Source organism: Scatophagus argus, chromosome 16 (assembly GCF_020382885.2).
Source record: "Scatophagus argus isolate fScaArg1 chromosome 16, fScaArg1.pri, whole genome shotgun sequence".
In the NCBI taxonomy this organism is placed as follows: Eukaryota; Metazoa; Chordata; class Actinopteri; family Scatophagidae; genus Scatophagus; species Scatophagus argus.
The window spans coordinates 17440728-17453409 of NC_058508.1; the positions used below are offsets into that span (position 1 = coordinate 17440728).

Genomic DNA, 12682 nt, shown 5'->3' on the forward strand with positions numbered 1-12682 from the left:
TCGGTTAAAAAGACAGATTTATTTTAAAGTCATGATTGTTCTTTTTATTACTTAACAGGCAACAACATTATAAAAGTCGAGCGTACAAAGTCATTAGGTGCCACGGAAACAATTTGATTGTTTTAAACAAGATTTGGAATCAAATTTATGGACTGTTCATTAAAAACATCAAATATTTCCAACTTAAAATTCTATTTACACAGCACATTCATGCTAAAATGTTGGCAAAAATACACACTGCCATATGGCTAATTATGTTATGTAATTATAATAATGTTTTGATATACTGTATATACAAGAACATTTTAAAGCTTGTTCTTTTGTTTGTATGCTTGAGTGTGATTCCAGTTAAATTTGCAAAAAGCCTTGGACAAGAAGTGGCTCAAGTGTCCTGGCGCTGTGCTGGCCGTCGACCATCTGTCCGTCTGTACGGTGTGTTCCTCAAATCTGAGGCAAAGCACAAATACAAATACTGAGGCAGCATATAAACATCGAACACGTATCGGGACAAATGTTTAAAAAAATCAGCGTGTGACTCCTCCAGGAATTTACTGTACCTGTGATGATGTCCTCCAGGGCGCCGTCCTTCCCCTCGCGTACCTGTGGTTTCACCTGCCTCTTCTTCAGCTCGGCTATCAGGTCCATCTGCGGCATCTTAGGCATTGCAGGCCCCTAGGAAAAGTCACATAATAAAAGCATTTGAAATCAAAGTAAATTTAGAATTTTCAACCCCTTAAGAGTTGGAGTGTCCTGGTTATTAATCACAATTTTTTTTTATGTTTTGTGCTGTAACAAAAACATCAAAGGTTTATACAAATCTCTCATGTATGATTTCTGAAGACTGAAACTTTAATATCTCACCTTTGGTACCGCAGCTTTGTTCGGAGATGGTGTCTGTTTCTCCTCACTGCTCTCACTCTCCATTTTCTTTTTCTGCTCAATCTCTTGCTGTGCTGTCTGTGTTCAATCAGGAGCAAAAGGATTAACAAGCAATGCAGCAACTGTATTGGATAAATATCAGAAGTCTACCGCACATCCTCACCTTATAGGCCTTTATGAAACGTCCAAACTGTGGGAAAAACATGGAAGGCTGCGTGGTTTTGGGATTCTCTCCGAAATACTCCACCACAGAGCCGTATGCTTCCTGGAAGGAGAGTCACAACAACAGAAAATGTATGTCTGCAGGTATGATACAAGTTGTACATGTTGTTCACAGTCATGTGTAAGTTTGATATGAATTGCAGGCTAACCTGTGCTGTCTTGCTGTCTTTGATCAAAGATTCCAGTTGCTCGCTGTTGACTTTGATGAATTCCTTCAGCACTGGGCTGTCATCCTGCACCAGGAATTCCTTTTTGGTCATTTCCATTCCCCGTTCTAATGAGCGGATATCCTGCAGAATGCCGTCCAGCGATACTGGCAAAGAAACAGAATTGAGTTTAGTGTTAAATTTAAATTGCAAGCAACAAAACTGGACGGTCTGACTGTTTGCGTGAATGTACCAAGGGCCGCCTTGTCTACAAAGTGCAGCTCAGTATGGAAGTTGGCCAAGTCTGAGTATTTTTCTTGGATGATGGCGGTGATGAAGTGAAGCAGCGTCTGCGAGCGGTCAGTGGACTTGGTCTCCAACAGCTGAAAAGTAAATATGTTGACAAAGTGGATTTTGGTTCTTGAAAAGACACATAACTTGTGCTTAACAGTGGCCACTGAGATCAATTGCAACAGTTATTGGCTAATGTTTAACGTAGTGTAACAGCAGCACAAATAATGAACATCGTCGTGAAGTCACCAAATATCATAAATGTCAGCTGCACAGAATATCTGTCAAAATAACATTGGCTACCATTTTGCTACGAGTCATACCAGAACAAATAAAGTTGTACCAGTTGAAATTATGAGTGTACTGAACTGAGCAAATGTTCAATTTACTGTTTAAGCGTAAACAAGTAAAAAACAAAGGTTACTTACAAGGTCCAGACTCTGCAGCCGAAAACCGTACACTGCACCCCTCTTACTGCTGTTCATATAGTTGCCGAAAGCAAGAACAATCTGAAGGGGAACACAAGGTTTAGGACTTATGCAAAAACTCCTACATTTAGAGGCTACATTAGCATGTTGTATTCTCTTTTACTTACCTCTAAGATCTTCTTCAGTTTTGTTGAAGACTTGATTGACATGGACGCAGCAATGATGGAGTTTAGTTGCTGTGGATGAAGTAAAAACAAAATCAATACATCTGTTTAAGAACTTGAGTCTAAGTTACGGTGCATTTTATAAACTGACCGGCTGCAGGCGTTTTACAGTGTCCGGGAAGTTGCCCATGAAAGTGAGAGTGTTTATTCGCTGTTTCAGACGAGGAATCTTTCCGAATCTTAGTATAAACTGATCCTCGTCAGCAAGCTCCTCCATCGGGCGGCCATCCTTCTCATAGTTTAGCAGCAGCTTCAACTCAAAATCTGATGGTATGAAGTGCTCGAGTAGTTCCAGGAAGTCTATGGACAAAGACTGCTGGTCATACCTGTGCAGGAGAATGGTGAAAGTCCCACCCGTTAGTGTGTCAGAGACAGCGTGGAGGATAGTTTAGAAATATCAATGTCAACAACGGAACAGATTTTTCATGAAGCACTTACGTCTCTATGGCAGTGCAGATGGAAGATGGATTCATTCCCCCCTTGCGTAAAGTGATAGCCAGATTTTTGGCTTTGTTGGGGTCAATCAAGGATGTCTTGCTTGGGGCCTTCTGGACTACCTTCTTCTTCATATTGGACACGTCTTTTGTGTTACCCTGGGCCCTAGTCTTGAAGTGATCCTCAAATATATCCATATTTAACTCCTGATGTAGACAGAATAAGACAAAGAGAGGAATGAAAAGGATGACATGTGTTTTAACAGGATAAACCATACAAGGAGATGGAAGAAAAATGGACGATGCATCTCCTTACCCCTAAGACCTGCTCATCATCCAGTTCACTGAAGATGGTTCCTGACACCTGGTTTGGTTTTAAGGCCTGCCAGTTCAGCAATGGCATCCTGAACTTGGTTTGAATAGGCTTCTTGCTCTTAAGCCCTAAAGAAACAGAAAAATAAGAGGAATGATGAAACAAAGAAACATATTTACTGTAGCTACCAACTCATGACAGCTTTCAGTATGTTTCACTTTATCCGGTCACACCTCCTTACCAGATTGAGTATTTGGTGCTCCAGGAGGGGGTGGGGGTCCACCACCAGGCGGGGGAGGTGGAGGCGGGGCTCCTGCACCAGGTGGGGGAGGAGGTGGTGGTGGACCTCCTCCGAAAGCAGAGGGAGGTGGAGGAGGAGGTGGAGGCACAGCACCACCACCACCTGGTGGAAATGGAGGTGGCGGTGGTGGTGGTGGTGGTGGTGGAGCAGGAGAGGCAACTCCCCCTGGACCACCAGGAGGTGGAGGGGGAGGGGGAGGTGGAGGAGGTGCCAGAGGGGCAGAGCCAGAATCAGAGACAGGGGCTGGAGTACTGGGCTGGGCGGCTGAGGCTGGGGCTGGGGCTTGGACGTATTCAACCACAGTGACAGGCACAACCTGGATGTCCAGACCTCCAGAGGCACTGCGACCCAGTCGGATTAGCCCCTTGTCCTGCAGCTCCTGGATCTTCTGCTCCAGCTCTGAGGACATCTGAGGGGTGGAGGTGCTCAGACGCTCCCTGTCCTTCTCCCTCTCCCTGTCCAGCTCTCGCTCCCGTTCCCTCTGCTGCAACGTACTGACCTGGGAACAGGACTCTCGCAGGCTTTCCTGTTAGGCACAAACACAACCATAGAAACAGACATCTCCACAAAGATCATGGAATACAGAGACTGTCTTCAGGCTTTAAAGGAGGCACATTCTTAAACAAGAGTCTACAGCTGTAGCAGCGGTCCGAAGATGTTTGAAATAAATTTTAACATCAGCATATTTACAGTGCTAGGTAACGTTTAGCGTGTTATCGTGCTAATGTCTGATAACTAGCACAAACTACAAAGTACAGATTAGGCTGGTGGTTAAAATCAGAAGTATAGGACAAAATAAAATTTTGACCTTTTGCCTTTTGTCCCTGCTCAAAAAGTTAGAACAATCGCCATTGCAACTATTGCTTGTTAAGACAATTCAGTCTCAAGGGATCATGAATGTCTGTCAAAAATACAAGGCAAACCATCCAATAAATGTCAAGACATTTCAGTCTGGGCTAAACATATCACCCCAATTTCATGGCAATTTGAGAAATGGCTGTTAAGACATTTCATTTGGGACCAAAGGGGTCATTGAGACTGACTGACTGCCATCCCTTTTGCTAACATCATTAAAAGCAAAGTCATTTATAGATTTATTTGTCACGTGCAAATTCTCTCAGCTTTTCATTTTAAATTGAAGCTGATCAGATTTTACTTTCGTATTATTAGAATAAAGTGAACTCTGGCTCTTTTGAACTCATTATAACTAATCACTTTGAGAATGCTACACCTTGCTGGGCTAATTGGTCTCATTAAACTCTGTACATGTTATGTAGCAGCACTTACTTTGAGCAGCTCAGTCTCCTTGGTGGCCTGCATGAGCTGAGTCTCAAGTTCAGCTATTCTCTCCGTAGTCCGACTCTCAATCTCCTCAAGGCGGGTGCTCAGCTACAACACAGACAACTCTGCCTTTAACATCTCAACATCAAACCCTCTTTTTGTTCATATAGACTCTTGTATTTCTTCATCTTGCTGCAGACCTGTGTGTTGTGTTCCTGCAGGTCATCCACATGCTCCAGCATCCCTCCTCTGTTCTCAGCATCTTCCAGCAGGGCTCCTACATCTAACACATTGTCCAGGTACGCCTGGATCTGGACCTGCAGCTTCTCGCTCTCTGTTTGCTTCAGACGCTAGACACACAAGCACATACAATAATGACATAATATAGCTATGAATCATAATGTATATTAAATATGATATGGAATAATATGGCATTTATTGCGTGTTTAGAGTGATAATATACATATGGCACAGAGAGTGATTAAGATTAACTTTTAAATGAAGATTTATAGAAGATGTTTGAATTACAGAAACATTTGGTGTCGTGTTTGTGGCTACCTAGCAAGTGTGAGACTAACATGAACTCTCTTTCAGCTCTGTTTTAGATCTCGACCAAATCTGGAGGGAAATATCTGCCTCTGTAGCTGCTAAATGCACCGGTATGTTCACCTGCTAGTCACTTACTGTGTCTGTCTGTTGTTTAGTGTTGGGCAGGTGGTGTAGAGTGGATTTTTTAAGAGCTTTTTCACTGAAAACAGCTGCCTGCTGCAGCAGAAAACAACACTGCGAGCACAGTGAGAGCGAAACAGTAAAGCTATGGCCGGACACCTATTTTTATGCACACTCACCTCTAGATACTTGTCTAATGAAAGGTGAGTGAATTGGTACTGCAGATAAACACGGAAGTTCATGTTCTCCACTGAGTGGACCACAATGTTGATGAACTGCATGCAAGCCACCTGGAAATGGACACAATGACGGTTAAATTTGATGGACAGCCACAACATAAAAGCACCAGTTATTTGTTAAACAAACAGTCATTGTGTGTAGGTAACACATTTGTGGACCTACCAGGAAGTCAATGTTGCTTTCATCGTTGATGAAGTACTCCATCAGCTTTTCAAAGCGGTTCTTTTCCCTGCTCACCTGTGAAAAAACACAAACTTTTCTGAATATGCCCTTTAGCTGTTGCTCAAATCAGGGGACTTGGGGCTCGGGGGGCATAAATGAGAAATTTGTCTTTTTCTGAGAAGTTATATCTATTACATATAGTAGGTGGTCTTATTCAGAACAACATAAAATGGAATATGTTTTTACCCTCGGACTGTCCTTAAATTCAGAATGACACACATGACTGTTGAACATGTGCTAAAACAGAGCATGTGAGAGATGGCTTTTGAATGTCACAGGATGAGTAATCAAATAGGGGAAGTCTGAAACAATGGCAGGACTGAATGAGCAACAGTCAAAAACCAAATGCGACCACTGTAAAATGATGAAATTACCAACAAAAAACTCATTTCACCTCTCTGAAGTTGTCAAAAGCAGAGAGAATGATGTCATGTCCTCCTCTGACAAGACACACTGCAGCCAGCAACTCCAGCACAAGGGCTTTGGTCCTGCAGCAGCATTGGACGGGTCAGATATGGATACAGATAGACAGATAACACACACACACACACACACACTTTGTCTCATACACAAATGCAATCACCTGGGATTCCTGCTGTTGAGACTGAGTGTTATCTCGTTCACACAGCGAGGGTGACTCATCACGAGGTTAAACCCAGACTGAAAGCAGAAGAAGAGCATATGATTAAAAATATGCATGAAAGAGTGGCAAAAACTGAGTAAACAGTGGGAAAATGTGGAATTATATCAAAAATAGGCAAAGAAAATCACGTTTAAGAACACATTTTTATGTTTTTGCACCGTAATGAAAGCAGACTATCTTCAGACTCTACCTGGTAGTTCATGATGGCTCTCAGGCACATTATGCACACATGTACATCATCTCTCTGGTGGGAATTGGACTTCTTATGCATCCTGCTGCCCAGAGTGGAGCTTATTCTGCAGAGGGGTAGCAAGTGTACAGACACATGAACACATGCTTTAAAGAAAAGAGAAGTTTCTGTGTGAGCTAGTGGTCGGAAGTTGAGGCCCAGGACTGAACTCTGAGTTAGTTAGTGTTATCCATTACAAAACATCAAGCACCGTTATAAGGATTCACTGTGTCTCTCTGACACAAACAAATGAGGAAAGAATATAAAGAAATGAGGGTGTAAGACATTGAGGTATTTCTCAAGATCTGAACGTCTCAGTTTCAAGAGGAATTGCTTTCTAGCAACAAGATGACCATAAAAAGAAACAAGAAGGGCAGGAAAATAGTGCTGTACAATTACTAACAAATCAGAAAGGACATTTAGCCTTTTGTACCGTTTGTTTCATGTTTTACTTAGATAAAAAAAGAAAAATCTTTGGTTGGCTGATCAGTCAGGGTTGTCATTGTTCATGACAGCATTTGTATTAATGAAGATTTTGTAGATTTGGAGCTAAATATGTAAAATAAATAAACGATGATTTGCAGGAAAAGATGACCCTCAGTTTGACACCGTTCAGCGCATCACTTCATGACATGGCATCTCGATGTCACCACAACAGCTTCATCAGACCACTTCTCCTTTGTATGACTTGATCTATGTGCAACTTTTTAAGTTGAAAGTTACTTTTTAGACTTGAACAAATACTTTTCTATAATCGTGGAGCATCTCTGGGTCTGAAACTTTAGTTTCTCATAGATGCTGCATCACAACAATCTTTCAGGTGTGGAGCTTCTTACCTTACAGTCAGTGCACGAGCAGCTCTGCTCATCCCATGTGACTGAGAGCTGCCGGGGCTCTTGGTCAAGTCTTCCATGGATCTCTGTGCTGATTTTCCCTTGTCTGACACCGTGCCACCATTTTCAACACTCTCCACATCAAACCTGAAGAGTTTGTACAAAATAAACATCCATGGCGATGAAGAATTTCATCCGAAAGACCGCTGTGAGAACGTTCACATGCTGCTGGTACTCACGAGACGTCACTTTGTGCATGGGACAGGTATTCCACCAGGACATCCAAACCTTTGTTCTGCTCATCGAGAAACTCTTGGGCCCATCTGCAAGAAGGAATAAAGGATGAGGAATGAAACACACAATGCAGTTTAAAGCAAAACGTTAGGAAAAAAAAAAAGACAGAATGTTGAATTCATGAGCAGTAAACTTTATTCAACATTCAAGGGTTGTTCTAGTTCAACCATACTTCATCTGATGAGACCAGTAGCTTATGGTGACTAATGCTTGCAAATTTTAGTTATTGTTGTGTCATTACTGAGCCAGTTTACTGACTTTATATGCCACTAACAGTTATCTTGTAATAGTGGTGTTCATTAAAAGTTAAATAATTCAATGCTCAACACGTCACATTAAAAACATAAAAAAAAAATCACATTACACAGCAAATAATCAAATATCAAAAAAGTAGGGCCCACCCCAACTTAATATTCTCACCCAATGTGATTGGTACGAAGTGATATCTCCAAATCTTTAAGCACCTGTGTGGCCTCTTGGATCCGTTTCTTCAGCTAAAGAAGCAGAGGAGGTGAGAATCAAGACATCATTGAGCATAAGGCAAATTAAAGATGTGTCAAATATGAAAGGCCCTGCACTGACCCTGCGAGACACCCCTCCTTGATCCTGGTAGAAGCTCTTGATCTTGGCCAGGTAAGTGGAGGGAGGACTTTTCACTTGGAAGCGCTCCTGGGGACACAGAGAACCGAGTCAAAGAGAGCTTTTGACTGACTTCACTTTGAAAGATGACTGGACTGCAGATACATTTACCAGTATACAGCATCTGAAGCCATTATAACCCATGGTGATAAACACAACAGTGACAAGCTGCCCTCTGTTTCCATGCCAACGCATCTATCGCTTGCAACCACAGAAACTGTGCTGCAGGGTTTTGACTCTACGCTATGCTCTTCACCACAGCCATTTTGGGCGTTTATGTACTTTGTGTCAACTCTGTCCCCGTGAAGGTGCAGGTGCAAGGATCTTGATCAGTGTGATCACATGCATGTTAATGTTTCACTGAGAAACCAGTTTATTATCCAAAAAAAAAAATAAAAAAAATACAAATATATATGTATATCTTACCTGATCACAGACCAGCTCCCACTTCTTTTCATTGTCATACTGACTCAACAGCTTCAGTTTATCTGGAGGCAAGTTCATGTAGCTCTGACAGAGACAAGAACAAAGAGAATTACAAAAAAATGAAGGAAAAAAGTCTGAACTTAATTTTATAAGCAAGACTATGACTGGATATAAATAAACCACTGTTTGTTATCAGTCTCACAGTCTTCTTTCTGTTATACAATTCATCTTAACACCTCCATTGTCACCATGGACACAAATATTAAATTTCTTCATCCTTCCTGCAAATACAGCAATATTGAAATCTATTAAAGCAACAAATGCACTTTCCATGTAAAGCAGACGCGTGGTGACTACCTGTCGGAAGCAAAGATGACTCAGTGTTTATATGTGTGTATTGATGGTTGTCATTAGGTACCCTGTGCGTCAGAAAACACATTTTTTGTGGTCATAAAAAAGACTTAAGTTTACACCAACGTTTAGTAATGACTTGTACTTTCTTTTTTTTTTTTTGAAAAGATTGGACATTTATCTTAACATTATCTCTTGCTTTTACGTCACAAAATGCATAGAATATGTTTATAATCCTCTCATCTGTATGGAGAATTTCACACAGCTCGAGAACCCCCCCACCTCCACAACTCTGTGGTGCAGGTTGATTCAGCTACTGAAGGACTTGTCACATTCACGCCCAAAAAGTACAGTTTCACTTTGAGTTATGACCCACAACCTACAGTGAAATGACATTTGGTGTAAAGGTTATCCCCCTCTTCAAACAGCCTAAGAACTGAGTTGTTTAATGAACCGTAATTAACTCTTATGAATGATTCAGAAGTGGGAGTTTATGTGTGTGTGGGTTAAGTTAAAGTTAAGATAAAGGGTGATACATTTTTGGAGCAAGAGTTGAATCTACAAGTGTGTACATTCAAGCTGTCATTTGTAGTTTCCCTTTCACACCTTAAAAAAAAAAAAATAAGAGAAGCAAAAACGGAAATGGCCGTTGTTTTGCTTCTGGGGTGTTGCACCTTTTCCTTAGTGGGGCGAGGGAGGGGTTTCATTGTGGTTTCTAAGGTACAGCAAAATGAGAAAAAGAGATAAACATCTGTGTGCACATTCACTTACCTGACAATCACGAGCACATATTAACCAAGTATAAACCATATAGAAATACAGAAAAAAAGTGGATCTTTCATTTCCTTTTAGAGTTTGTTGCAGAAACAACTGGAAGTCTTTTGCTGAAAGAGGAAGTGAGGTCATGCTTTTCGAATCATGCCTGAGAGGGCGTTGTTGGCAAGAAACAGCACAGGCCACAATGTTTTTTATATGAGCAAAATAAGCCACATAGATATGATGAGATAGTTAACCCAAAGCCTCACTAAGTTCATGTGTTTTCTCATGTGACAACAATTGGCAGACGTTTGGGCAATTTCTATGAAAAAAGTCACATGTGGATGTTAACATAAATAAAGTCTTTATGTATAAATGTACACATATCTACTCTCTGTCACACGGCTTTAAAAATTCATAACTTTTCAAGTTTCACATGAATATTTGGATGCATGTTGTCATTTTTGGTTTGCTGTTTTTCAAGTAATTGTTACAGACAAAATGACATATTTGCTATATTTTCATTTTAGTCACAACAAATGCCACAACTGTCACTGAAAAATAAGTAAATAAATAAAACTCCCTAAATTCTAAATTAAAGAACTTATGTATCCAATATTCTTTTTATTTTCTGTGATCTGAGGAGGAAACATCTTTCTGGCTGCTGATGATAGCCTTTTCATGGGGATTGTGCCTCACTGTCCAAAATAAGGCACAGGTAAAGTGGCTCAAAGATGAAGAGAAGACATGTTAATGTTAACATTCCAGCATCTGTTCGCTCATCTGCAGACCACTTGGACACTCCCTGCTATTCACCCAGATGACAAAAGATTTCGCTCCATCCTGTACCCCATGGTGTCACACTTAGCTGGAGCACCATAAAAATTTAAAGATGGGATGGATTTAATTTGTTTCACCAGTGAGCAGGGAGCAAACGTGATATTTGAAGTCCATCTAGTGTAAAGAAATGCTTGAGAAAAAGTGCAGAGATTGACAGTTAGGCTCATTAATTAAGTTAAATGGGCTGCTTCAGGCTGCAGTGTGTCAGCATGACATCTTGTTTGCGCTCAGTTCACTTTTAGTGCTCAATAACATGAGGCAAACCAGCAAGAGAAAAACAGAATCAGAGCTTTAGCTTGTGAGAAATTCTTTTCTGATAAATTAGACAGATTTCATTTTTAACTTGTGAATAAAAATAATCCACAAGTTAAGCACTTCAGCTTCAATGATACTAAACAATTTTTGATGTCTTAAACTTCATGGTGGATGAAATTCTTTAAGTACTCATAAAAAGGTCATTATTTTCCAGCTTGTTGTAACACAGTTGAAATAATGGTGAAACAGTTGCTTTCCGGTCTTATGGGCTCACTCATGTAAAGGTGTTGCTCAACTTCCCCTTGGGGCCATTTGTCCTATCATGCACAGCCTTCCTGGTCTGACATGTTCAAATCCAACACTGAGGGAAAGGACTACGCTGATGAACCTGAGAACTTGTTGAACTTAATGTTTTTAATGTGTTATCCCTGGTTTGCCTGGAGCAGATGACTTTGGTGTAAATTACTCCTTGATAGATCACATTTGATATTTAGTAAAGTTTAACTCTCTGTGACGCACCAGACAAGTTTGCATCATATGCAGTCTGTGTTTAGTTCAAATGTTAGCCTAAATGTTCAAAATGGAATTCAGAACAAGCTCTACAACTTCAAATTACAGCTGATAGGCTGGATGTGGGTTGTTTTTGTGTGCCTCCGAATCATATGTACCTGCATAATTATCCCAGCCTTTACATGTAGCCTCTACTACAAAACTATAGCTGGCATTGGTAACAGTAATTATAAATACTATGGGTGTGTGCCTTTTTGTCTCCTGTGAAGCCACTCACCAGCACCACATTGAAGCGCTCTTCCAGCTCCTCCTCTGGGGGCATTGGCAGTTTGGGGGGAGCCGGCTGCTTCTTCTGCAAGGTTGGAGTGGGGTTGCTCATTCCAGAAGCTGCTCCGACTGAGTTCCTGGCCTCCCGGCCCTCAGCCGGCTCCGGCTCCAAGCTTCCTGCAGCCGCATTCCCCATCACTAATCTCCACAAGTAATCCAGGAGGAAAGCTTTACACAAACCCTTTCTCCTGAGAAACTGGTGTATTCCAACGAGTGAGTGACAAAATGTGATCACTCCAAATGTCTCGAATAAGCAGGCCTAAATCAAACCGAGTCGTTGTACCTTCAGTAAGAGAAACATCAAGCCTGGTTAGGTCCTGAGAACCTAAGTGAGTGATGAAAAAAGGTACTTCGTCCTCATGTTGGTCCCCTCATCAATCTGTCCCTCTCTGTCCTAAAGCACCTTTGAGAATGAGGTTACGAGCCTTGCGAAGGCCTGTGGGACATTAAGAAAGTTTTCTCTACACCATTTGTCAGAAGAGTCCTCTGGAGAGTGAGTTCATGCAGCCGTGTGAGAGGAAGGAGAGGGGAGTGTGACACACTCTGTAATGCAGACAGAAACCACAGAAGCACAAAAGCAGAAGAGTAACTTCCTGTGCATGACAGCAACACAACCAGGGGTGGAGGACGATAAACATGGTAACTGTAAAGCATACCATGCATGCAGTAGGTGAATGATGAGTAAGCTAAAGTAGTACAGGAGTAAAAGAAAGCAATAAGTGCCAAAGCTTAAGGAAACATGCTATCAAAGCAGGTGCAGATGTAAAATGAACTCGCAAGCAAATCAAACTTTCTCTAACTTTTCCATGACTCCACTTTCACTACACTGGAGCCATTTGTACTGCTCCACGACCCTAGAGTTACACTAGTCTCGGTCCTTTCATTCCACAAGAGGCCAGATTGATATGGCAGTCAGGTGAAGCCCTAAT

General features: G+C 41.4%; 1 protein-coding gene across 1 annotated transcript; it reads right to left on the reverse strand.

Moving 5' to 3' along the window:
* On the reverse strand, positions 1–12307 carry fmnl1a (formin-like 1a). The gene is made up of 25 exons (XM_046416623.1): positions 11704–12307; positions 8715–8798; positions 8232–8318; positions 8070–8143; positions 7595–7678; positions 7359–7502; positions 6484–6589; positions 6234–6310; positions 6045–6138; positions 5591–5665; positions 5368–5478; positions 4720–4869; positions 4526–4627; positions 3179–3764; positions 2941–3065; positions 2629–2831; positions 2282–2516; positions 2134–2202; positions 1967–2047; positions 1501–1630; positions 1251–1414; positions 1043–1144; positions 862–957; positions 558–672; positions 1–447 (listed from the first exon to the last, which is right to left on the reverse strand). The coding sequence occupies exons 1-25, from the start codon at positions 11887–11889 to the stop codon at positions 383–385; spliced, it is 3345 nt and encodes a 1114-aa protein (XP_046272579.1). The 5' UTR covers positions 11890–12307; the 3' UTR covers positions 1–382.
* Between the last annotated feature and the right edge of the window lie 375 nt (positions 12308–12682).